Raw genomic sequence first — 22,287 nt, forward strand, 5'->3', positions numbered from 1 at the left:
CTCCAAGGGAAAAGTGTGAAGATACAAAAACAGAAACCCAAAGTGAACAGACCTGCAACACACACTCGGCCAATCTTTGTAAAATATACAACACCTTACAAATCTTCAAAAAAAATTCTAGTGTAAACGATGTGATCTGGTGCCATGCAACTGAACTTCTGCACCAAAGGGTATTTTCGCACTCCTGAATTTTACTGTCTATTAACATCTTAATGGTGCAATTGTAATTCCACTCCAAATTGTATATGCAATACTGACATCAGGATTATAGGCTTAAAACTTTAAATCTTTGACAGGCATCCGTTGAAAATGAGCTTAGACCATCCATCCAGCCAGACACAAAAACAGTTTATGTAGGACTACAAAAGGGACATTGCTTTATAAACTACTTAACTTATATCATGTGGACTAATGATGAAGCCACAGTAACACTATTGCCTTTAGTCACTTTTACCATTACCAGTATGGTTGGAACAAGAAAATTTCAGTAATGAACTGTGAAGATCTTTCACTATAAGAATCCTTCAGAGGATCTTGACAATTTAAAATATTAGCATTTTGTTGACATGCTGAGTGATGTAATTAATATACAGTATTACAAAAGTAATCTAATACAGCTTTATTTCTATAGATATATATTCCATATTCAATTATGTAAAGAAACATAGCACAAAAACAACCTGTAAAATGTCTAGAAAGTAAGGTAATTTCAGCAGAAATGGAGTTAGTCATGAGAGCTGCTAAGCGCCTGGAACAATGATGGGCACACACAATTGTCCACAATGGGCTGCGGTGCTGTAATGAGAGGAGGTGAGTGATAGCAGGCCATTTGACTATACATGGTCTCACAACCAAGCCTGATCCTATTCTCACCTAACATTCATGCACATTACTTTCCAGCCTATGTCATGAATAGTGATCAGGAGTGGGAACTCTGGCTGACTTTCTTCCTCCCCAATCTAGAAACATGAAGACTAATTGTAGTGCTGCAAATACTGCCCCAGCTGAGATCAGCTAAGTGATGGTATAAGGTCAGAGGTGCAAGATCTGGTTTCAAAACCACACCTCAAATAAGTTCAACAGAGCTTGATGCACTGAAACTTTTACGAGGCTTAATGTCACATTTTCCAATGGCTTTCAACATGAACTGTTCCTCAAGAAGGGGGTTAAGTCAGTAGAAAGAGAAAAATGGATCTGCCATTTTATCTAGTGATGATGCCACAGACAAGTGACATAATTACAGGTTTTGTGGCATCACACTAGCAAAAGAAAAGGGTGCATCAAACATCAAGACGGTGGCCGTTTAGAATACCACTGGCCTAAGAGTGCTTTGTGATATGAACTTATGAACAGATACTGTAAAGTTATACTGGACCTCTGATACACTCTTCAACCAATGTTTACCAACATTTTTGCAAGAATTCCACTCACCAAAATGAGAGTAATGTCAGTCTGACAAATAGAGTATTTTCCATTTTCATCTCAGCATCAAGTACTCCTAGAGGATGGTCAAGAATTCTGATGCACAGCAAAGCACCCTGCGATCTGGTCCAACAAATTTCCTCCTCCCCATCCTCAAAAGAATAGCCCCATTAAACCAGTGTGATATTTTTTCCATTTCCTTCACCAGCCATCCAGCAGCTCTTTGAATGAAATTGCTAACTGCAAGCCAATTAATGCCAAATCATTGCAAGTTTTGTGGGGAGACCTTGTCCAGTAGATTGTCTCCATTCATTTTACATGGGACCCTCAGAGCCAACACTGAGGAGACTATTATTCCATTAGTCTAGACTGGAATGCTTACTGTGCCATCCATTGTGTATGCCTGTTTACCTAAATTTCATGGTATAGTCCCAATCTAGATGTCAGATGCAATGTGATTTTCCCCTATATTGTTTTGAGTTTCTCCTCATACAAATGATATAATTTACATTTCCCAAAAGATCTACACTTAAACCACCCATCTTGGGAAGTTTTGTAAATTAAACCTATTCAATGCTAACTCAGCTCAGTATGAAGACGTATGTGTTGGCAACTGGATTGAGGTTGATCAAACATTTCACTTTTTTTATTTGTTCGGGGGGGATGTGGGCATCGCTGGCTAGGCCAGCATTTATTGCTCATCCCTAACTGCCCTCGAGGTGATGGTGGCGAGCCGCCTTCTTGAACTGTTGCAGTCCTTGGGCTGTAGGTTAACCCACAGTGCTGTTAGAATTTTGACCCAGCGACAATGAAGGAAAGGCGATATAGCTCCAAGTCAGTATAATGTGTGGCTTGGAGGGGAACTTGCAAGTGGTGCTGTTTCCATGCATCTGCTGCCCTTGTCCTTCTAGGTGGTAACGGTCACGGGTTTGGAAGGTGCTGTTGAAGGAGCCTTGGTGAGTTGCTGCAGCGCATCTTGTACACAGTGCTGCCACTGTACGTCACTGGTGAAGAAAGTGAATGCTAAAGGTGGTGGATGGGGTGCCAATCAAGCGGGCTGCTTTGTCCTGGATGGTGTTGAGCTTCTTGAGTGTTGCTGGTGCTGCAACTATCCAGGAAAGTGGAAAGTATTCCATCATATTCCTGACTTGTGCCTAGTAGATGGTGGACAGGCTTTGGGGAATCAGGAGGTGAGTTACTCACCACAGAATTCCCAGCCTCTGACCTGCTCTTGTAGCCACAGCATTTATGTGGCTGGTCCAGTTGAGTTTCTGGTCAATGGTGACCCCCAGGGTGTTGAAAATGGGAGATTCAGCAATGGTAATGCCATCGAACATCAAGGTGAGATGGTAAGATTCTCTCTTGTTGGAGACGGTCATTGCCTGGCACTTGTGTGGTGCGAATGTTACTTGCCACTTATCAGCCCAAGCTTGGATGTTGTTTAGGTCTTGCTGTATATGGACATGGGCTGCTTCAGTATCTGAGGAGCTGCAAATGGTGAACATTGTGCAATCATCAGCGAACATTCCCACTTCTGACCTTATGATGGAGAGAAGGTCATTGATGAAGCAGCTGATGATTGGGCTGAGGACACTATCCCGAGGAACTCCTTCAGAAATGTCCTGGGACTGAGGTGATTGACCTCCAACAACCACAACCATCTTCCTTTATGCTAGGTATGACTCTAACCGACAGAGAGTTTCCCCCAGATTCCCATTTTGAAGGGCTCCTTGATGCTATACTCAGTCAAATGCTGCCTTGATGTCAAGGGCAGTCACTCTCACCTCACCTTACTTACAGCCCTTGTCTAATCTTTCTTTGTTGAATCTGAACCCAGACACTAGATGTGGAAGCACTGGACTTGTCCACACAATGACATCCAATTTTAAAGATTTTCCATTAAAAGTAAATATAAACAGCTTAAAAACAGTCCTGTTCTTTTAGTTTTAACAAATTAGCATTAGTAAACCAAAAATACGTAACAGGATATGTTGTGTTGGCAACTTTTATTTGGTTAGGAAATCTCTTTCCTTAGACAATCTCGTTCCTTAAACAGGTCCCTTGCAGCCTTGTAATTCATGCAGCAAGTCCAGGTGGGCAACTTCTCCCAGGTCCCTGCTCGGAAGCACATGACAGTAACCCAGGAACAACTCCCTCTCCCATTTATGAGGGAAATGGTATGTGGATATGCTCCCAAAACAAAGTGACTAAAATCAGTAACAAAGCCATGGTATGGATTAAAATTTACACACGCACACTACATGCTACAAGTTCTTTATGCTCCTGTGAATCATCTAAATAGCCCGAACTTTTAACTAATGTCTGAATGAGGTGTCAACTAAATGAAAATTATACACATTAAACTTCAGTGATTGGTGGAAACAAGCACTCTATATGAAAGGTTTGGAATTTACAGCATTGAATGACCCTTAAACTACAAATACCAAAAGATCCCTGGTTTGATTCCTGCTCCACGATGAGTTAGCTGATCTCAGACAGGCCAGTAATTGGGATGCGGCAATCAAGCCCAGTAGTTCTGGGCCAGTGAAGAGAAACAAGGATGTCCCCGCAGTAAAATAGTGTATGGACAGGGTACCTGAGGGCTGCTGCCACTTGTGGAACTGTATTCCATCAAGAATCTACATGTCAAGAGACAAGGGGATGAAAGGGGAGAAAACTGGAGATGTGGCAATGGAAATTACTTCCCTGTAAGTAAATTAATGTGCATTATTAATTAATCCTTTACATCGGCACTCACATATTAAATGATCAGACAAATTGGTCCTGTATTTTGCTAATATAAAGTTAACTTCAGCTTAATGATTAGTAAATAGTCTATTAGTTGTTGTAAGGATGTGTCAATCTATATTTCTTGAATCTTTACTGTAGCAGAAGTTTCTGGAAGAGGGTGGGAATGGGGAAGAGAAGAGAGAAAGTGAGCGCATTTATAAAACCTGTAGATTAAAAGTTAGCAACTTTCCACTTATGCAATGAAACTCACCTTCCATGGGTGTATTTGGGTCTGGCCTGTTAGCAAATACCACATCCACATACTCCAATTGCAATCGCTCAAGAGAAGCCTTCAGTCCTGCCAAAACAGAATAAATACACCCATTAAAAATCGATCAATTTGACAATCATATGAAGCTCAGAATTTGATGGGGCTAGCAGAATAAATAATGCAATTAGTGTTTTGAAGCTAAGAACAAATATATACGAACAGACAAATTAGGAGCAGGAGTAGGCCACTCGGCTCGCCGCCATTCAATAAGTACATTTATTTCAATTTATTTAAGCTCAATTTATTTAAAATATAAATAAATATAAAAATAAAAAATAAAATAATAAATAAATATTTAAGTTCAATTTATTTAAAACAAAAATAAATAAAATAAAAATAAATTTAATAAATAGCTGAACTGATTACTCCACATTTCCACCTACCCCCGATAACTTTCCACTCCCTTGCTTATCAAGAATCTATCTACCTCTACCTTAAAAATATTCAAAGACTCTGCTTCCACCGTCTTTTGAGGCAGAAAATTCCTAAGACTCTCAACCCTCAGAGAAAAAAATTCTCCTCAACTCTGTCTTAAATGGGCGACCCCTTATTGTTAAACAGTGACCCCCTAGTTCTAGATTCTCCCACATGGGGAAACATTCTTTCCACATCCACCCTGTCAAGACCCCTCAGGATCTTATATGTTTCAATCAAGTTGCCTCTTACTCTTCTAAATTCCAGCGGATACAAGCCTAGCCTGTCCAATCTTTCCTCATAAGACAGTCCGTCCATTCCAGGTATTCGTCTAGTAAACCTTCTCTGTACTGCCTCTAACGCATTTACATCCTTCCTTAAATAAGGAGACCAGTACTGTGCACAGTACTCCAGATGTGGTCTCACCAATGCCCTGTATAGCTGAAGCATAACCTCTCTACTTTTGTATTCAATTCCTCTTGAGATAAATGATAACATTCTATTAGCTTTCCTAATTACGTGCTGTACCTGCATACTAACCTTTTGCAATTCATGCATTAGGACGCCCAGATCCCTCTGCATCTCAGAGCTCTGCAATCTCTCACCATTTAGATAATATACTTCTTTTTTATTCTTCCTGCCAAAGTGGACAATTTCCCACATTATACTCCATTTGCCAGGTCTTTGCCCACTCACTTACTTACTTAACCGATCTATATCCCTTTGTAGCCTCCTTATGTCCTCTTCACAAGTTAGATTAGGTGGGGATGTGGTAGGAATATGGAATTAGTGTAGGATTAGTATAAATGGGTGGTTGATGGTCGGCACAGACTTGGTGGGCCGAAGGGCCTGTTTCAGTGCTGTATCTCTAAACGAAACTAAACAATCTTTGTGTCATCAGCAAATTTAGCAAGCATATCTTCTGTCCCTTCATCTAAGTAATTTATATAAGTTGCAAAAAGTAATTTCATTTCTCTGTGGAAATTGAAGACAGACTCTTTTTATGATTTACAGAAATGGGTTGATAGAATGGTTGGCTTTGCACACTGAATGTATTTTCTTAGAAACCAGAGACTGACAGCATCATCTTCCGTTGGCCAGGTTGAGGCTAAAGAAAATGCAGCACCATTTATTTAGCACACTGCAACACTAAATCCTTTACCTGTGCATGCATGCCAGATACAAAATGCTATCTTCACCCTGCCTAAGCCTGTCTTCTTCTACTTTTCCCTGGCCAGGAACGTGGCAATTTCTGTCTTAGTGAAGATCCCAGATTCTACTTATAACTGCAGATGTCAACAAGGTAAGAATTACTGGCACTGATGTTATCATAAAGACTTAACATGCTCACATCAAATAAACATTTCATACTTTCATGGAAGAATTAACATTGCCAACAGCAATTTTTATACCAGTGTAGTGTCCTACCTTCTATAATGTGCTTTCGGGAGAGTCCTCGCTCAGTCTCCGCCCTGCAAGAGAAACACAAGTGACAAGTATGGCATTATTTAAGGGTCAATCTCCAGTAATAAGTCACTGACACGTTCTGGTTAACCCAGGTCAGATCACATTTCCAAATAACACCAGGTAAGCTACTACATTGATGAGGACAAGATCTCGCAAAAGCAGTAAAATAAAAGCAAAATACTGCAGATGCTGGAAATCTGAAATAAAAACAAAAGTGCTGGAAATACTCAGCAGGTCTGGCAGTATCTGTGGAGGGAGATGCAGTTAACGTTTCAAATGAAAGCTCACTTTCCACCCCACCAGCCTCCACATCCAAAGAATCATCCTCGGCCATTTCCACCATGTCCAGGGTGATGCCACTACCAAACGCATCTTCCCCTCCCCTGGCAGCATTCCGAAGGGATCGTTCTCTCCGTGACACCCTGGTCCACTCCTCCATTACCCCCAACAACTCGTCCCCTTCCCATGCAATCGCAGGAGTTGTAATACCCGCACTTTTACCTCCTCTCTCACTATCCAAGGCCCCAAACACTCCTTTCAGGTGATGCAGCGATTTACTTGTACTTCTTTCAATTTAGTATACTGTATTCGCTGCTCACAATGTGGTCTCCTCTCCATTGGGGAGACTAATTGCAGATTGGGTGACTGCTTTGCGGAACACCCCCGCTCAGTCCGAAAGCATGACCCCGAGCTTCCGGTTGCTTGCTATTTCAACACACACCCCTGCTCTCATGCCCAGATATCTGTCCTCGGCTTGCTGCAGTGTTCCAGTGAACATCAACACAAGCTCGAGGAACAGCATCTCATTTACCAATTAGGCACGCTACAGACTGCTGGACTGAACATTGAGTTCAATCATTTCAGAGCATGACGGGCTCCCCATTTTATTTTCAGTTTTTTTCTTTTTATTTTAGTTTGTTTCATCATTCATTTTTCTTACCATGTGCCTGCGCACTGTTTTTTTTTCATGTTTGTGTTTGGGCCAAGGCTGTTCATTTTTCTGTCCATTAACACCCTCTCTGCACTAACGCATGGTCTTTCAACACACCATTAACATACCGTTTGCCTTTGCTCCGTGACCTCCTGGTCAGTTATTCTCTGTGACCCTGTCCTATCAGCACCTTCACTTTTGTTATCTCTTTCCCCACCCCCACTTTATTTGTTTAAAACCTATTACATTTCTAATATTTGCCAGTTCTGATGAAGGGTCACTGACCTGAAACGTTAACTCTGCTTCCCTTTCCACAGATGCTACTAGACCTGCTGAGTATTTCCAGCATTGCTCGTTTTTATTTCAGATTTCCAGTATCTGCATTATTTTGCTTTTACTATATAAATGCAGGTTCTCTGTTAAGCACTTCTCCAGCTCGAGTTTTGGGAGATGCATATATATAAATATATATGTATAAAATATATATTATACATAAATTTATTTTGTAATTTTTTTATATATAGTGCCAATTTCTCAAATTTATATTAATAAACTATGAAAATATGGATTTATGATTCTGATGTCAAGGTATCACTTGTGACCAATGACAGGAGCACCAAGTGCAAAGGCATCTAGAAGCACACCATCAAAAAGTACTTGGCATGTGATATTAACAGTTGGATAGTTTAACTTCCTTGGATGGTAGCGCTTCAGGTGGATGAGAACTAATGTAAATAAACAAGGCAGGACAAGGATGCAGTCAGATCTACAAATACTTCACTTTTATCCATCTATAGGGTAAATGCTATGCATGCGTGCTCCCAGTGCAAAGTTTCACCTCCCGGGGTGCTTATCCAGAAATCACAAGCATGTTTCCCAAAATGTCCTAATATGTGTCTGCATTCATAGTAGTTACCCTTGTATATTTTACAGGTGACTGGGACTGAAGCTTTCCACTCTGCCGAGAAACTTAACCAGTAGTTTTCCATCTAAATCGGAGTTGGCGAAAACAGTAGTATGTCAGGCAGAAGATGAGAGCTGAGTTTCTCAGAAGATGTGAGAATTGAGATCCTTTGTAATTGCAAGCATGTTTGATTAACATGTATCCTACATGACATACTTAACCCCAGAATGACTAACACAACTGTAATTTTAAATTCAGATCTGTTTTTTTTCTTTGTTAATCTTCTCCTTTTCCTCCTGAAGGTACTTAGAATCATAGAATTATACAGCACAGAAATAGGCCCTTCGGCCCATCGTGTCTGCGCCAGCCATCAAGCATTTTAATCCCATTTTCCAGCACTTGGCCCGTAGCCTTGTATGCTATGGCGTTTCAAGTGCTCATCTAAATACTTCTTAAATGTTGTGAGGGTTCCTGCCTCTACCATCCCTTCAGGTAAAATGGTCCAGATTCCAACCACCCTCTGGGTGAAATTTCTTTTCCCCAAATCCCCTCTAAACCTCCTGCCCCTTAGCTTAAATCTCTGCCCCCTGGTTATTGAAAAAGTTTATTCCTATCTATGCCCCTCATAATTTTGTGTACTTCAATCAGATCCCACCCGCAGTTTCTCTGTTCTAAGGAAAACAACCCTAGCCTATCCAGTCTCTCTTCACTGCTGAAACGCTCCAGCCCAGGCAACATCCTGGTGAATCTCCTCTGCACCCTCTCCAGTGCAATCATATCCTTCCTATAGTGCGGTGACCAGAACTGTACACAGTACTCCAGCTGTGGCCTAACCAGTGTTTTATACAGCTCCATCATAACCTCCCTGCTCTTGTATTCTATGGCTCGGCTAATAAAGGCAAGTGTCCGATATGCCTTCCTAACCACCTTATCTACCTGCGCTGCTGCCTTCAGTGATCCATGGACAAGTACACCAAGATCCCTTTGACCCTCTGTACTTGCTAGGGTCCTACCATCCATTGTATATTCCCTCGCCTTGTCAGTCTTTCCAAAATGCATCATCTCGCACTTCTTAGGATTAAATTCCATTTGCCACTGCTCTGCCCATCTTACCAGCCCATCTATATATCGTCCTGTAATCTAAGGCTTTTCTCCTCACTATTTACGTCACCACCAATTTTCGTGTCATCTGCGAACTTACTGATCATACCTCCTATATTCACATCTAAATCATTAATGTACACTACCAACAGCAAGGGTTCCAGCACCAATCCTTGTGGTACACCACTGGTCACAGGTTTCCACTCGCAAAAACAACCCTCGACCATCACCCTCTGTTTCCTGCCACTAAGCCAATTTTGAATCCAATTTTACCTGGATCCCATGGGCTCTTACCTTCTTAACCAATCTCCCATGGGGGGACTTTATCAAAAGCCTTACTGAAGTCCATGTAGACTACATCAATTGCCTTACTCTCAGCTACACATCTAGTCACCTCCTCAAAAAATTCAATCACATTTGTTAGACACGATCTCCCTCTGACAAAGCCATGCTGACTATCCCTGATTAATCCCTGCCTCTACAAGTGGAGATTAATCCTGTCCCTCAGAATTTTTTCCAATAGTTTCCCTACCACTGATGTTAGACTCACTGGCCTGTAATTACCTGGCTTATCCCTGCTACCCCTCTTGAAAACATTCGCTGTCCTCCAGTCTTCTGGTACTTGCCTGTGGCCAGAGAGGATTTGAAAATTTGTGTCAGAGCCCCTGCTATCTCCTCCCTTGTCTCACATAACAGCCTGGGATACATCTCATCTGGGCCTGGGAATTTATCCACTTTTAAGCCCGCTAAAACAGCTAATACTGCTTCCCTTTCAATGCTAATTTGTTCAAGTACATCACAATCCCCCTCCCTGATCTCTACACCTACATTGCCCTTCTCCATAGTGAACTCGGATGAAAAGTAATCATTTAAAACCTCACCTATGTCCTCTGGCTCCACACACAGATTGCCACTTTGGTCCCTAATGGGCCCTACTCTTTCCCTGGTTATCCCTTTGCCCTTAATATACTTATAAAACAGCTTGGGATTTTCCTTTATCTTGCCCGCCAGTGTTTTTTCATGTTCCCTCTTCGCTCTCCTAATTACTTTAAGTACCCCCTATACTTTCTATACTCCTCTAGGGCCTCGGCTGTTTTCAGCGCTTTGAATGTGCCATAAGGCTCCTTTTTTTTCTTATCCAATCCTCTATATCTCTTGACGTCCAGGGTTCCCTGGACTTGTTGGTCCAACTGTTGCCAGGTGCTCTCTAGTACTATGGTCATCTTAACATTATTCATCAGAGCATCTTCATAATGGGTGTCAGTAAATAATTCAACGATAGTGACCAGGTAAAGGAAACAGGCCTGGATTTTCTTCAATAACCCAATGCCATTAAAATCCCTACCACCACTCCAGCTCAGATTAGCTAACTCAAAATAGACTAGAAATCAAACCTGATACCCTCCTTGCTTGACTGCTCTGCTACCCACCCAACAAGCTTGCTAAGTCACTCTCTCCACAGATGCTGCCAGACCTGCTGTATTTCCAGCATCCACAGTATTTTGCTTTTGTATAAGCTTGCTAAGTCATCGGGAGTGCCAGTTCAAAAACATACCGTGCATGCATTTCAATTTTAGCTGCATGGAAGGCGCTAAATGAAGGAATGGGGTTTCCCCACAAGGAGGAAGACATAATTAAAGGCCGAATACAAGGCCTAGATCTGTGAATTGCTGTAGGATGTTTTCTATGTTAAAGGTGCCATAAAACTGTATGTAGATTAATAACTTGCACACCTGAATTGGGACTGATCCAAAGACTCCTGATAGTCCCTGCCAAACACGCACCTTTAGTTAGATAGCAAGACATCAGTGTATATCTTGATAAAATTATTCTAACAATTACACAGCCCCAATGGTCAAAACTTAGGAATTACAATTTTCCCTTCTTCTAAAGGAATTGACTCTTTGCTGGGTACAATTCCATAAGCATAAGTGCTGATTCTTCAAGCCAATCACGGTCCTATCCTCACACATGAAAAATGTGGAACCTTAGTTGTTTTTTTCCTAGCTCACCAGTGCTAAATTGTAGTCCCTTGGTTAAGATCACCTAATTCAATACACCTGGGGATCAAACCAGTGGCCTTCTGACCTTCATTGCTCAGCTGTTGACAGCCTTCACCAACTGAGAACACTGGAAAAGCTCATCAATTACATTTCTTTAAAAATAACTGTTTTAATCATTAAAAAAGTAAATAAATATCTGGTTACATACTTTCCGCCCCAGAAAATTTTGGTGGTAATGACGAGGCTAGACCGTCTGCAAAGAGAAAACAGGACATGATGTTGATACATAGCTTGGTTAATTTGGTGATATAAGTTTTATGTACAGTATGTATGGTTAATAAGTTAATGCAATGAGAATATTCTTTAATTCACCCCCAAAAAACACCAGAAAATGTTCGGGCTTAATTGTGAAGAATATATACAACAACTTTCTCCTTTATAGCATGGAGATCCTTTATAGGGTGGAGATTTTGATTGGCGCTAGTCCCATACTACTGTTTACAACATGTTATGAAAGTGCTATGTTTTGTTAAATATACTTTTTGAGGATTCATTTTTGTAAGATTGAAGAAACGTTAAACTTTGGGGTTTTCAAAGGGGGTCATGTAAAAGCCACTTGACTTTGAAAAACAGTCCCTGGAAATGCTTTTTTTTTAAAAAGGGGCACTGAGAGGTCTTAAGGAAAAGAAGCCTTTCCAGGAAACCACCTGACTTCCAGCTCAATAAACAACAGAGAACTTTGGATGTCTGGAGAAGTTGTTCACAAAGAAGTGACAGGTCAAGATCGATGGAGGTCAAAAGGTTGACCTCCTGTTTTCGGTTTCGCTTTTGAATTGTTTTGAGTTAGAGTTGAACTGTATAAAAAGGGAGAGAACTTCCAAGGAGAGAAAATAATTCCCAAGGAAGGAGAGAAGACCACAACCCAGCTCAGCTTTCCGGCACCTCTCTAAAAGATCCTGAGAAGCCCACTGTGCCAACTCATCGCGTCTCCTGTCTTTGAACAAAAGCCTGCTAAATTAATTCGCAATGCCACCTGAAAAGAACCGTACTAAAAGATCCCAGTGACCCGTCTACGTGTACTTGGAGGCCAGACTGTATGCCAACTTTGGAACACATCTCTCTTCTGCTGTTTGTTCAAGAATGAGCAAGTACTCCGCCCAAGTGCTTTTTGTCTGTAATAGAGCTCTAAAAAAAATCTCAATATTTTTGGTTAATTGGTATGTGTATGTGTGTATGAGAGTGAGAGAGGGGGGCTAAGGTAAAAAAAAAAGAGCTTTTATCTTTCAATCTGTGTGTTTATGCTTTACTTCATTACTGATTAAGACTTGTTCTATAATAAACTGATAATTTTATTGTTTATTAAAGAAACCTGGTTGGTGTGTTTTATTCTGAGAAAAATAAGAGTACATGATTGACTGTATCGGTAAGTGGGAAAATTTAAATATATGTTGTAACTTGTGGAGAAGTGGAACTAGAATAAACAGTGCACTCCTCCTGCCTTGTTCGTAACAAACTCCTCCCTGCTATTTCAGCTCAGACATTAACCTGCTAAGATAATGCAAAGGAAGTTGTTCCAAAAATGTTAACTGTTTGTCATGAATAGTGGTAACCATAATCTTTACCCTTTCACTTCAGTTTTGTGGCCTCCTGCATATGCGTCACAGCTCGGTTGAGAAGGTGTGAGCCATGGTGCTTCCAAGCCTCTGATTATGGAACCAGCTACAGGGAGGTGCACAAGGCCGGAACAAGGCAATTCCCCTTCCTATTTACCAGCTCTTTCACTGAAATACCTGGTCTGTGACTGGCATCTCCTCTCTATGGATAAGGAATCCATCTTGTGAGTGTAAGTCTCAAAATTACATAGCAGTATTCAACAAAACCCAATGTTTGGGCATTGATGCGCTGTATCTTTCAAAACTATTTGTTGAAATACAACATTTACAAAATGGTCAGAATCATGGACCAATTTCATAGCTTTCATGTTTTGAAATTATTTGCAATGCAGCATAAGTTTTCCAAACTATCATAAGGAGGTTTTAAAAACTACAGTTTTAACCAAAATGTAGCGTTAGACATATCTTAAGGGGGTCACTGCAAAGCCTTTGAGTGAAAATGTAACTGAGAGAGAGTTTAAAAAAAGATCTATCATAGAGTGACTGCTTTGAACTCTGGCGTACACAAGTAAATTATGTGGTCCTCATCACAGATACAAATGAAGTTCAAGAGATAACTGGGTAAGTTTTCTGAGAGAGAAGAATTTGCAACATATGGTGAAAAGATTGGAAGGCAGAGTTGGTTTATCAAAAAGGGATAGGCTCTTCCCATTCTGTTATTGAATGAGAACATTTTTGGCATACTCTCTAAAAGGGGAGAGAAAAGGTTGAAATCTATTAAATAGAGCAAACATTCAACACATCATGCTTGATTTCAATCTCATATGTTTAGAAACAGATTTTGTATTTCGAGGAGGGTAAATTAACTTTGTAACAGCATGATACATTTGTTCTCTAATTACGTACAATAAAAATGGAGGTGTACATGTACACCCATCCTGAGATAACTGTTCACTTTAGCTCCACTTTTCCCAATGTCAACTGTCAAAAGAAGATAATTTCTGCATAAACATTTTAAGATTAGAAATTGTGAGATATCAGTGCGTGAAGTCTTTTACCAGTAAAAAGTAAGATAATTTCACACAAGTATCCTTTGGCAAATTTCAGCGTACTCTCAAAGCTTCATCTAACAAATGAAAATTACCTCCATCCTTTCTTCTTGATGATGTTTCCCAATACAATTTCTGCCCTGGGGAAAAAGGAAAGAGTGAGGTTAAATACATTTTACACGAGTGGTCGAATCCAGGTTGTCTCCCATGGATGGCATACAGGATCATACTACTTTACTTATGATCAGATGATATTCTGCTATACAATGTTAATTGTATATTAATTGCATTCAATTGTATGCAGGTGGTGAGCATTAACTGGGGAGTCACTTGTGTTCCTATAAATAGAAACAGACTGAAACTGTGCTTGTTGGGTTAGAAGGTGCATGCTTGTAATGTGCAACTTTGTAAATAACTGCTTAGAAAAGTGTGTAAAGATTAGCTCCCGTTCTATCTTTCACCAACTGGTTTTCTGGAGTATTATATACAATATCAGCATTCTTTACACCATATTGCAGCCTGCCCTGTTTTGGTGATCTATTCAGTGAGCCAAGCTTGTTTAGAGAAGTGGATTATGACTTTTCCTCTTTTGTTCTTCCATTTTTGCCCTGTGACTATCTCCATTGACTCTTTCCTACCCTTCATTTCTACTTCCTTCTCTTATTCTCCATAAGCACAATTAGGTTATTGAATCTAAAGGCACTTAAGTTGAATTATTTTAAGTGCAAAGCAGAAATTCTTTAGCTAAATTTGTAAGTGTATGTAGCACACAACTTGTTACCTGGTATAACTTTTAATAAGTTAGCACACTCTAATATACAGAATATAACTGTTTGGTGACAGGAGAAAAAATTAACTTCCCTCCAAATTTTCTCCCAAGATTTTCTCAGTTACACTACTCTACTGCCAAAGATATCGACTCATACACCAGTTCAGCGCAGACTAGTGAGTGAACCTGGAACAACAACTAGGTTTTGCATGGACAGCATCTATGAAAAGAACAATTTGGCTTTGAAAGACACTGCATCAATCAATTGCTTTCAGTTTTTATATGAGGCTGCTGCTTAACATAATTTTGCCCACTATGCCAAGGCCAAACACCTCAGCCAGACCCACTTGAAAACAAAATCCATAAAACGAAAAATTTCCAGGAAATAAATCTTACCATTTTGCTACATTTATAAAACATTTAATGTGAATTTTGAACATATTAATGCAAGGGCAGGTCAATGAAGAAGAATGGGAACCCATTCCATTTCAGGCACCCAGTGTTAGCATCAGCACATTTATATACACAGTAAAGCTCCCCTTCAGGGATGGGCACTGACATGTTGCACCACGGACAATTGACAAAATTATTGACACAGCCACAGACATGGGGGCAATTAAGCTGTATATAAAGTCTATAGCCAATCTAATGCTATCAAAACACAGTCTGATTTAAAACACATTTCTTCCTATAAAGTAGCTAAGAATACAAACATCAATGGAGAGCAGCACAACTATATTAGCTGGCTAGCTAGCAAGCAAAATAGTATGCAATGCCAATGCAAATTACTTTTGTTGACATAGAGCTAGCTACATCATGTCACAGGGTGACAAATGGACCTTATTGGATAATCTTTGTGCATTCACACTGTCAGGAGTGCAAATTTATCCAATAAACAATGAAACTCAAGGAGAGGATTGCTATTGTGGTAATTGAGGTGAGGCAGTAGAAAAATCAGCAATAAGGAGACAGACCATTTCTCACACTGCTGTTGTCACAAGACAATTTAACTTGTGATGGTCTCTGTGCAACTTCTCCACCTGCTTATAATATGTATCTGAAGACAGGGCAGCCAACAAAAGAGCAGTGATCTCCAAATCAGGAGAATTTTATAGGGTGAAGCAGATAGTGCTTCAGACAGTCATGTAAAACAGAAAAGCAGAGTGGGACAGAAAGGGACAGAGAGATTAACTGTGGGTAGACAAGACTAGTTTAGCTATTTTGACAGGCTATGAAACCAGGTCCTGGATTCTAAAATGCAGAAACAGAATGTCTCATGGACAAAATGTCATTTACTCACCAAAGCTAGTGACAAAATTAGATAAACAAAATTACAAATGAAAAGCACCCTTCAGTTCCTCCAATAAAGCGTTTCTCTTAAATACACTATGTCTATATCTAAGTCTATCACTGTCAATTCCGATTCAGCTCTGGCAAGATAATTATTAACAAAAAGCTTTTCTGCAAAAAGGTTGAGCGGTTGTTACAGCATGTATTATTCAGTTACAAAATGTTTAGCCACTATCTGTACGATTGCACCCAGACTAACCAATTTATGTCCAAGCCAAATCACTTACCTGTTAGCAAAGGTGCACTTTTAATGTAATATAATTATATGATACAGACAACTTTCAAATGTCATTGACCACACAGGTTATTTGCCCTCAAACTGGATAGTAAATAATGCACATTGCACTTACTGATCTTTGACATACTTGTAAAACTTGTCCTTTAATCCAATTCGCAGCAAAATAAAACCAGTTAATGATTGTTTCTAACATGATCATTGAAACATCATACATTTTTACTATGCCTTCCCTGACAGTTTGTAAACCTGCAAATGCAGCATAGATTTTGTTAAGGAATCGTAGCTAGTTCATCATAGATTAAGGTTTATTAAAGCTATCCATTACATTGTATTTACTAACTATTGTATACAGGTCAGCAACGCCCTGTTTTTGCCAATTTTACTAAGCCTCAATACACCGTACTGTTGTATTCATGAGGAACTTAGAGTGCTGATTTCTGGAGATTCCTTGGATTTTCTTGCTCATTTTCCTCTCAATACAAGTTCTGGAACAACGCGATTCCAAATGGATAACAGCGGAATTGTGACATTTACATGCAAGTAAAAGTCCAGCAACTTTCAACATCTCACTGAGCTTATGTCCCTGGTGAAAGTAATGTCTGCCACAGCACAGAAATCGAAACATTCCCTAAGTGACTTTTGCTATTTGAAAATGAGTTTACAAGCCTTTAAACCTCTGTTTTAAAACGACCTAGCTGCAAGGTTATTTTAAAACACAAGATTAAAGGCTGGTAGCAGAGGTGTTCAACCTTTTCGCGTGGGGAGCCACTTTACAATTTTTGTCTTGCATCGGGGCCAGGTGAGACAATTTCAGAAAGATAAAGGCATTGAAAATTTATCTTACTATCAAAACAACAAATGTGTATTTTTGTCAGAAGCTTTAAACGAGACTAATTTATTGACTTACTTTCTCGTCACTATGTTGGACAATGATTTAGTGAGATACCTGGCAATTTACCTGGTAGTAAGTGTTTGTCCGCACACTTGTAGTGATGTAGAGTATTCCGGATAGATGTCCATCTATCAGGAGTGATCTGTCTGTCTATCTCTCCCCCACTCCCTCTGTGTCCCCCCTCTCTGTTGCTCCCTCCTTTTTGTGTCGTCACCCCCTCTCTCTCTGATGGCCCCCCTCACTCTCTCTCTCTGATGGCCCCCAAGGCCCCCCTCACACTCTCTCTCTCGGATCCACCACCCCCGCCCTCGGATCCACCCTCTCTGTTCTCTCTCTCCCTCTTTCCCTTCCCTCCACTCTCGCTGTTAACCCCCTATCTCTCGCACTCTCTGTTAACCCCCTATCTCTCGCTCTCTCAGACAGTTGCAGAGAGCGGGAACTCTCTCCAGAGTTGCTTTGTGATTGGTCCGTTTAAAAAAAAAAATCACAACCATCAGTTTCACAGCTGACAGGTGTTTCGAGCAGAGGGAGCGCTTCCAATTCGGACAAGCCTGGGGTATACAGCGGGCTTTTAAAAAAAACAAATCGGAACACGCTGGAAAATCCTGAACTTGTCCAAATTGAAAAAACTCTCTCTGCTCTAAATACCTGTCAGCTGTGAAACTGATGGCTGTGATTTAAAAAAAATCATATAATTATGAAGAATTAAGTAAATTTTAACACCAGAACTGTCAGTTCTGATTTTTTTTTTTAAAGCCCGCTGGAAAACCACAAATGAGAGGACTAACCTAACATACTTTCTCGTCACTATGTGTCTCCCCTCTCTGTGCCTGTCACTCTCCCTCCCCTCTCTTTGTGTCTGTCTCTCTCTCTCTCCCTTCTCTCTGTGTGTCGCTCTCTCTGTCCACCCCACCCCCCATCCCCCCAACCCGGTGTGTCTCTCTCCTCCCTCTCTTTCTGTGCCTGTCTTTGTGTCGCTCTCTCTCCAACCCACAGTTTCTCTGTCTCTCCTCCACAAAGACTCTCACTCACTCTCTCCCCTCCCCTGTCTCTCTCACTCACTCTCTCTGCCCTCTCCGGTCTCGCTCTCGCACTCTCTTCTCCCCACCCCAGTCTCGCTCTCGCACTCTCACCCCTGCCAGTCTAGCTCTCGCACTCTCACCCCTGCCAGTCTGGCTCTCGCACTCTCACCCCTGCCAGTCTGGCTCTCGCACTCTCTGCCCCCCACTCCAGTCTGGCTCTCGCACTCTCTGCCCCCCACTCCAGTCTCGCTCTCGCACTCTCTGCCCCCCACTCCAGTCTCGCTCTCGCACTCTCTGCCCCCCACTCCAGTCTCGCTCTCGCACTCTCTGCTCCCCACTCCAGTCTCGCTCTCGCACTCTCTGCTCCCCACTCCAGTCTCGTTCTCGCACTCTCTGCCCCCCACTCCAGTCTGGCTCTCGTACTCTCTGCCCCCCACTCCAGTCTGGCTCTCGCACTCTCTCCCCCGCCAGTCTGGCTCTTGCACTCTCTCCCCCGCCAGTCTGGCTCTCGCACTCTCTCCCCCGCCAGTCTGGCTCTCGCACTCTCTCCCCCGCCAGTCTGGCTCTCGCACTCTCTCCCCCGCCAGTCTGGCTCTCGCACTCTCTCCCCCGCCAGTCTGGCTCTCGCACTCTCTCCCCCGCCAGTCTGGCTCTCGCACTCTCTCCCCCGCCAGTCTGGCTCTCGCACTCTCTCCCCCGCCAGTCTGGCTCTCGCACTCTCTCCCCCCACCAGTCTGGCTCTCGCACTCTCTCCCCCCACCAGTCTCGCTCTCGCACTCTCTCCCCCCACCAGTCTCGCTCTCACACCCTCTCCCCCCCAACCAGTCTCGCTCTCGCACTCTTTCCCACGGCAGTCTCGCTCTCGCACACTCTTCCCCCCACCCCAGTCTCGCTCTCGCATTCTCTGCCCCCCACTCCAGTCTGGCTCTCGCACTCTCTGCCCCCCACTCCAGTCTGGCTCTCTCTCTCTCCAAGCCCCATCTCAGCGTCTCTTTTCGACTTTTAAAAGAACAACTGTCACTGACATTTCCGATTTATTTTAAAAAGCCAGTCTTTTGTTCAAAGTTTGAAAGGGAGAATACAATGGCGGATTTTTAAAACCCAATGCTGGAAATCCACCGTTTGGCAGAAATTTCTCATCTGTGATCTCAACCACTTCGGAAAAGTATTCCCCACTGCACCAATATGCTATTTTTCTATTCCCCGCGCTAGACAATGCTTTGGCCCCTCTGACAGACTGCCAATTCAGTGACAATTAGCATCAAATTAAGCACAGCTTTGTACTGAGCACCCGTGCTCACTTGGAACTAGATCAAGTCTGGCCAAACTCATCTCACATTGGATCTTGCGGATAGCAGACTGAGAACATTTTAATTCCCTACTTTAAGCAGCATAAATACTGTTGTAACAATTCTCATGTGAAATTATCAGAAATATTGCAAATAGTTTAAACTGCAAAATTTTTCTACATAATAGTTACTCTATGAAGAACAACTGGCATGGAAAGGCCATATATGAATGCAAGCATCACAAAGTTAACACACAAATGATCTTCTTCAACCTAAAACATATAGGGTTCAGTAAACATTTTAGAAACCACCATTTTAAACATCTGTGTTGTTTTCAACATCTTGGCCAGTCTCTCATCTTGCAACCTCCTTAAACTTGAGCTCACTCAAAATTCTGCTGCCCATATCCTAATTCACACCAATTCCTGATCGCCTATTACCCCTGCTACTAACCAAGATAGGTGCAAGTTCTGGCAACGCCTCAATTTAAAAATTCTCATCCTTGTTTTCAAGTCCATCCAAAGCCTTAACCCTCCTTAACTCAGCATCCGTACAACACTCCAACATCTGTGATCTCTTTCAATTCTGGTCTTTTGCACATCCCTGCTTTTAGAATCCTCCACCACTGGTGGCTGTGCCTTCAGCTGTTGAGCCCTAAGCTTTGGAATGTCTTTCCGAAACCTCTCCACTCCTCTGTTCTCCTTTAAGATCTCCTTAAAAGGTGTCTTTGACCAAGCCTCTTCTAATAGCTCCATGTGGCTCAATGTCAAATTTACTCCTGTGAAGCACCTTGGGACATTTTATTACACTAAAGGTGCTATATAAATGCAAGTTGCTGTTGCGAAAAAAACTCCAAGTGCAACCACCAAACCAGTAACTTATTTTGTTTTATTTCCTTCTTGCTGACATCACTAATGTAAAATAATTTTCCAGCTTGATGGTTCTTGTGCTTCTAGCCTTTTGAATTTGCGAGCTGTCTGCAATATTTTCCCCTGGCAAGCAGTCTAATTTCAATCATGAAGTTTGTTGTTCAATAAATATACCAACTTGCAGAAATTTCTGGATTTAAGATGGTGTATTGATGACTGCAGTATATAGGCAGGAACATGGAGTAAGCATGCACTGCCTACGGTGTAATTCTTCTTTTTTCTTTCTTTTCTTCTTTTGGGCCTCCTTATCTTGAGAGACAATGGATACACGCCTGGAGGTGGTCAGTGGTTTGTGAAGCAGCGCCTGAAGTGGCTATAAAGGCCAATTCTGGAGTGACAGGCTCTTCCACAGGTGCTGCAGAGAAATTTGTTTGTCGGGGCTGTTGCACAGTTGGCTCTCCCCTTGCGCCTCTGTCTTTTTTCCTGCCAACTACTAAGTCTCTTCGACTCGCCACAATTTAGCCCTGTCTTTATGGCTGCCCGCCAGCTCTGGCGAATGCTGGCAACTGACTCCCACGACTTGTGATCAATGTCACAGGATTTCATGTCGCGTTTGCAGACGTCTTTATAGCGGAGACATGGACGGCCGGTGGGTCTGATACCAGTGGCGAGCTGGCTGTACAATGTGTCTTTGGGGATCCTGCCATCTTCCATGCGGCTCACATGGCCAAGCCATCTCAAGCGCCGCTGACTCAGTAGTGTGTATAAGCTGGGGGTGTTGGCCGCTTCAAGGACTTCTGTGTTGGAGATACGGTCCTGCCACCTGATGCCAAGTATTCTCCGGAGGCAGCAAAGATGGAATGAATTGAGACGTCGCTCTTGGCTGGCATACGTTGTCCAGGTCTTACTGCCATAGAGCAAGGTACTGAGGACACAGGCCTGAAACACTCGGACTTTTGTGTTCCATGTCAGTGCGCCATTTTCCCACACTCTGTTGGCCAGTCTGGAAATAGCAGTGGAAGCCTTACCCATGCGCTTGTTGATTTCTGCATCTAGAGACAGGTTACTGGTGATAGTTGAGCCTAGGTAGGTGAACTCTTGAACCACTTCCAGAGCGTGGTCGCCAATATTGATGGATGGAGCATTTCTGACGTCCTGCCCCATGATGTTCGTTTTCTTGAGGCTGATGGTTAGGCCAAATTCATTGCAGGCAGCCGCAAACCTGTCGATGAGACTCTGCAGGCACTCTTCAGTGTGAGATGTTAAAGCAGCATCGTCAGCAAAGAGGAGTTCTCTGATGAGGACTTTCCGTACTTTGGACTTCGCTCTTAGACGGGCAAGGTTGAACAACCTGCCCCCTGATCTTGTGTGGAGGAAAATTCCTTCTTCAGAGGACTTGAACGCATGTGAAAGCAGCGGGGAGAAGAAAATCCCAAAAAGTGTGGGTGCGAGAACACAGCCCTGTTTCACGCCACTCAGGATAGGAAAGGGCTCTGAGGAGGAGCCACCATGTTGAATTGTGCCTTTCATATTGTCATGGAATGAGGTGATGATACTTAGTAGCTTTGGTGGACATCCGATCTTTTCTAGTAGTCTGAAGAGACCACGTCTGCTGACGAGGTCAAAGGCTTTGGTGAGATCAATGAAAGCAATGTAGAGGGGCATCTGTTGTTCACGGCATTTCTCCTGTATCTGACGAAGGGAGAACAGCATGTCAACGGTTGATCTCTCTGCACGAAAGCCACACTGTGCCTCAGGGTAGATGCGCTCGGCCAGCTTCTGGAGCCTGTTCAGAGCGACTCGAGCAAAGACTTTCCCCACTATGCTGAGCAGGGAGATTCCACGGTAGTTGTTGCAGTCACCGCGGTCACCTTTGTTTTTATAGAGGGTGAT

The 22,287-nt window shown here is 42.2% G+C and overlaps 1 protein-coding gene across 5 annotated transcripts in view; it reads right to left on the reverse strand.

Moving 5' to 3' along the window:
* kcnab2a (potassium voltage-gated channel subfamily A regulatory beta subunit 2a) overlaps positions 1-22,287 on the reverse strand; it is a 319,177-nt gene that overhangs the window by 46,211 nt on the left and 250,679 nt on the right. For all 5 annotated transcript variants that reach the window (XM_068017207.1, XM_068017211.1, XM_068017208.1 and 2 more), the window contains 4 exons: positions 14,061-14,105; positions 11,512-11,556; positions 6,326-6,369; positions 4,424-4,510 (listed from right to left, as the gene is read on the reverse strand). In XM_068017207.1, the coding sequence (XP_067873308.1) occupies positions 4,424-4,510; positions 6,326-6,369; positions 11,512-11,556; positions 14,061-14,105 (221 nt within the window). The remainder of the gene's footprint in view (positions 1-4,423; positions 4,511-6,325; positions 6,370-11,511; positions 11,557-14,060; positions 14,106-22,287) is intronic.

Source organism: Heterodontus francisci, chromosome 37 (genome assembly GCF_036365525.1).
Source record: "Heterodontus francisci isolate sHetFra1 chromosome 37, sHetFra1.hap1, whole genome shotgun sequence".
Lineage (NCBI taxonomy): Eukaryota > Metazoa > Chordata > Chondrichthyes > Heterodontiformes > Heterodontidae > Heterodontus > Heterodontus francisci.